At 34.8% G+C, this 5,200-nt stretch overlaps 1 protein-coding gene across 1 annotated transcript in view; it reads right to left on the reverse strand.

The window, feature by feature from the left end:
* CNTN1 (contactin 1) overlaps positions 1 to 2,954 on the reverse strand; it is a 282,041-nt gene extending 279,087 nt beyond the window's left edge. Inside the window, 1 exon segment of the mRNA XM_017855593.1 lies at positions 2,598 to 2,954. Coding sequence (XP_017711082.1) covers positions 2,598 to 2,635 — 38 coding nt within the window. The 5' untranslated portion in view covers positions 2,636 to 2,954.
* Between the last annotated feature and the right edge of the window lie 2,246 nt (positions 2,955 to 5,200).

Raw genomic sequence — 5,200 nt, forward strand, 5'->3', positions numbered from 1 at the left:
ATATATTTCATATATACTTCAAATATATATATGAAATATATATATATTTCATATAATATGTAACTACCACTTAGGATTATGGTAGTTACAGATCACTTATGGTAGTTACTAAGTAGAAAACTAGATAGATAGGTAGATAGATAGATAAAGAGTATATACATACTATACTCTCTTCCTCTCTCTCTATATATAAAGAGAGATTTCTACTTCAATTTATTACAAGTACAAATCTATTTTAGCTATGTCAGTATTTATTCCCTATAAGAAATATTACAGCTTTCTATTTTAAAATATTATTGTCAATTATTTCTCACTCTAAGTCACGTTTAAAATTTATATTTAAAGAAATTGTAAACCCTTAGTAAATCTGTTACTTCAGAATTTTTTATACATTGATTTTAAGAATCACTAATAATTATATCAACTAAAATTAAAGTACATTTTCTTTCAAAATCTTATGTTTGATGTTTCACTACTCTAATTCCATTTGCCCTGTTTCCTTTTAATATATGTTTTGTAATATATTCAGTCTCCATTTCCAATTATATCTAACACAATTATATGCTGCCGTAACAATCACTATCTAAACTCATTTTGGTGCCTCATATATATCAAAGAAGATATTTAAAAATTCTCATCAATTTTTTGTTGGTTCCTCCCAATTGGTAGCCTATAAAAATTAATGATAACCACTGTGGGAAGCAGGAACTGAGCACATCTTATTCCAGATTTCCCTTATATGATCCGGAAACTACTGTTTATCTGAACATTATGTCTTTTAAATGAGATTGACTAATGGCTTGCGTTGAGACTAGAAAGAAGACAGAGAGGTTCAGATAAGTACAAGGGCAGTGCTTCTTGAATCCCTTTGTTGATACACTCTCCCCTTGTTAGGCCATGAATTCTACTGCTATGATCTTGTCACCCAGCACGGGAGCTGTTATTCTCCTACTGTCAACTCAGCCAGATCCAACAAGTAGCACTGCCATTCTACTTATTACTCAGAATTTAGTGTGTGTCATTAGGCAATAAATATCTTTAAGTTTCTGCCCCCCTCCATTCTTTCTCATTTTCTTCTAGATTCCATTTTATTAGCTGTTAATCAGCCACCTCAGCCAGGAGGCATTTGAGCAGAACTGAACACCATGACTCAGCATCAGGAGACCTCTAAGGTATGTAGGTAGTAATTTCTTCTTCCTTTATTCCCCTCCCTAAGGAAAAACTTCAGGTGTGAGTTTCCTCTTATACATAAACTAGATCAGTTTTGAAGATTTAAACCATTCTGTAATGCTAGGAGGTCTGTGCACAAGGCCTGGGCAACAGGAAACCTAAATAATATAGCAACATTGTAGCAGAATTGAAATGCACTGTGAAATGCCTGAAAAGTAGTTTTCCTGTGCTTTTATTATCATCATTGCTCCAAATTTCTTTCTTTTTGTAAAAAATAAAGTGATGCTTTTTTTTTCCCCAAAAAATACTTGTCCTTATCTATTATTGGTCTTGATAGATGATTTAGCAAGCATGCTTTTAAAAACAGTATCAATAAACATACACGAGGAAATAGATACACCTATATACTATAGTGCATATATTATTTTTATACACTATGAATTATAGTATATATGTATGTATGTGTGTGCATATATATTCATTAGTAATATAAATTCACTGTTGAAAAGTATCCTTAAAAAATTTTACTTATCTAGTGTCTCTTGCTTTATATTTATTAATTCTGTTTTCTCATCCTAAAGAAATGTTCAGGAATTAATCATTTGCCATGATATTTAAGCAAGCAACTTTAATTAACAAAGACTTCTGACAAATATACTCGTATAGTACTGTATTTTCAGTTTTACAGAGTTTTGTAAATTTTACTTGGATCTTATGTATTGGGTCCTATAATTGTATAAGGTTAATTTTTAAAACACCAAGAAAAAACTCTTTTTTGGGTAAATTTCACAATATGTCATCTATCCATACATTTTGGAGTAAGGCATTCCTGACAAGAGGAAAAAACAAAACCAAACCACCACAGGTCAAATGGTTTTGTTTGACAGCAAGGTCTTCCCTCAAGGACATGCTAGTCCAAATTGTTTTAATTCCATCTGCTCAGTTTGTATACAACACAGTATTTGAGTTTGAGTACCTCAGTGCTCTCCTCTGCTTCTGGGAGAAGGATTGAGCATTTCTGGTGTCTACCCACACCTCTTACTAGAATTTGAAAATGTTGACATTAAGGAAATAATCTGAGCCAATGCGATGCCACAGCCGTGCTAAAACTTCTCCACAAGGAGGCAATTTCCACTTATCAATTCAGCTCATTCTCCTGCTGCCCCTCCCCAGTTTGCAGTCTTCTACACATTCAAGCTCTAGTACATTCTTGAAAAGCTTTTGCATGCAAAATAAAACACCCTATGGTCCAATACTATCAAATATAGAAAGTCACCTCTCATTTAACATAAGAATTGAGAGTCCTGATGCTGGCATTGCAATACTAAGGTCTGAGTCAACCTTACTAATATGGCATCACCATTATCCTAACTCAGCATATTGTAGTTTACAATTACCTAACCTATAAAAAAAAACCTTGGACTTACCTTATGTGTTGACTTATCTGTCGTCCTGGGTATAACATCTATTGCAAATTGTCCATTTGAATAAATACAGCAACAGTTATACCACAATACGGCTCTCCTGCAGCAGAAAGCAAGTTAAAAGGACTTCATGCTGTGACCTCACAGGCAGGCACAGCCGCTCCCATCCTTCAGCCAACCTGAGGAGAGCAGGTTAGATGACAGAAAAGCCGGCTCTCTACATAGCAATACTTTCAAATAAAGCATTCCGTGCTGTGAGCTGGGAGATTTACATCTTCCAAATTCGGCTGACCCGAGTCAATGCTGCTTCTGTGCCTGAAAATATTAAGCATTTCACTGCAGTCACTTAATGCAAGAAACTATCTGAGGCGACTTCACAAACCCTGTCATTCTGTTCGGAGACTAAAGAATGAGCGCTGCATGCATAATTCATGCATTAAAATCTTCAATGCTCTTCCTATAGTTGCTGTTCTATCCAGTAATGGGCTATCGATCACCTCACCGCCAAGACAATTGGAGCTCTACGATTGGTTTATTTCCACAAATAAAATTACAACCTAAATCACAGGCAGAAGCCTCCAACCCTGCAACAACCACTCGGGGAAAACATTCACATAGAGGAGATGACATTTGCATACTGCAGAATGTTTAAACTGGACTCCTTCTTTGGCAAAAATGCTACAGCATCTGCTGTCTTTTATTCAAAAGATATACTTTCTGCAAGTTTAGGCTGAATATTTTACATTATAAGTGAGATATATGGAATTGGCTTTCTGCTATCATTTCTGGAACATCAACAAAGCTAAATGAAAATTAAGAAAATAAATAAAGAAAGAGAAAATAATATGTGTCTATAAAATATAGAGATTTTTACCTGGGCTCATTTGAATAACCTTTTTTAGAAAAGTTTAATTTACAAATAATTAATTCTTCATTTCAAAACGTGGAAGGAGTTTCTCTCTTAAAATCATCAATATGGGTACATGTGTTCATCAAAATTATTTTTTGTAACATAAGCACCTTTACTCTAGGTATGTCAGTGGTTCTGAGAGCTCTTGCTCTTAGAATTTAAGCTTCTAAGAACACAAGATTGTTTTCATTGCCTGAAAAAAAAAAACGGCTTTAAAACAAAATGTACATTTAATTTTGCTAATATTCATCAAGGGAAAACAAAGGTAGCATTTTAAAATGTCATAACAGTATTTGCAAAGATACTAGGATGGGAGTTTCATGTAAACCAGCAAATACATATATGTATAAGAAATGCTTGTCTATTTTTCAAAGTGTCTTAGATATAAAAAAGCAAGCCCTATTTTTCCACCAAAAGTGGACTGAACATGATGTTATTAAGGTCACTGAGATGCCTAAAGTCATGTCTTCCCAAAGCCTCCTTTTATACACTCTCTCACATACGTGCACACACACACATAATTCATATTTCTGTGTCATTCCACCTGAGCATTTGTAAAATCAAAGTGAAACCTTCAAGTTCATTACTAAGGGTGAGAGTATAAAATAACTGTCAGAGTTAAACCAAAGTTTGCCAGTTGATAATTATGCTGTAGGGAGCTATTCACCCTTGGTGGTGTTATCATGGTTATTTTCATCAATAAATCAATAGCAGTTGATAGCCCTTGAAGGCAGTAGAGGTGCTGATGACAATAGGTGAAGAGTTTAGAGATGTCCAAGTGCATGTGAAGCATAATTCCTGCTGAGCCATAGAGAAGACAGTTGCACTTGACTGATAAAGATGCTAAAACATTCCAAATGGCAGTCTGAGAAATTAGCCATCCAGTTCCTTTGTCTATTATGTATTCCCTGTGCCACAGTGTTTTTTTCTGCCCTGGGTAGCTTCTATTTTCATATTTGCATGTATTGCCACCAAGCTAATAAACTTCAATTAAACTACATAGACTTCATTCTATAATATTTCTCTTTTCTTTTTCTTTCTTTTTTTTTTTTTTTTTTTTTTTTTTTTTTTTTTTTTTTTTTTTTTTTTGAGTCTCACACTGTCGCCCAGGCTGGAGTGCAGTGAAGCGATCGCCACTCACTGCAAGCTCCACCTCCCGGGTTCAAGTTATCCTCCTGCCTCAGCCTCTCAAGTAGCTGGGATTACAGGCACCCGCCACCACGCCTGGCTAATTTTTTTGTATTTTTAGTAGAGACGGGGTTTCACCATGTTAGTCAGGATGGTCTTGATCTCCTGACCTTGTGATGCGCCCGCCTTGGCCTCCCAAAGTGCTGGGATTACAGGCCTGAGCCACCACGCCTGGCCCCCCCAATATTTCTCTCTTCTATCAGTAATATTATTTATTCCTTAAATAGAAGATTTAAAGGCCTAAGACATTTTATAAATCACAGAAGTTTTATCAATTTAATCATATATAGAAGCAATTTCATATAAAAAGAGCATTTTATTTATAAATAGAAATTTGAATATTTTGAAATTTATTAGGTACAAGGTTATATAGAGTACAATAATTTAGGAATTCTAAATTATTGACATACCCTACGATAATTACAAATGTAAGCATTAGAAACTTCAGTTTCCTAAAATGGCATGATTCAGCAGTGCATAACCAGGTGGCTGGGAAGAGCATTAGCTT

This window comes from Rhinopithecus bieti, unplaced genomic scaffold (genome assembly GCF_001698545.2).
Source record: "Rhinopithecus bieti isolate Rb0 unplaced genomic scaffold, ASM169854v2 scaffold_1070, whole genome shotgun sequence".
Taxonomy (NCBI): Eukaryota; Metazoa; Chordata; class Mammalia; order Primates; family Cercopithecidae; genus Rhinopithecus; species Rhinopithecus bieti.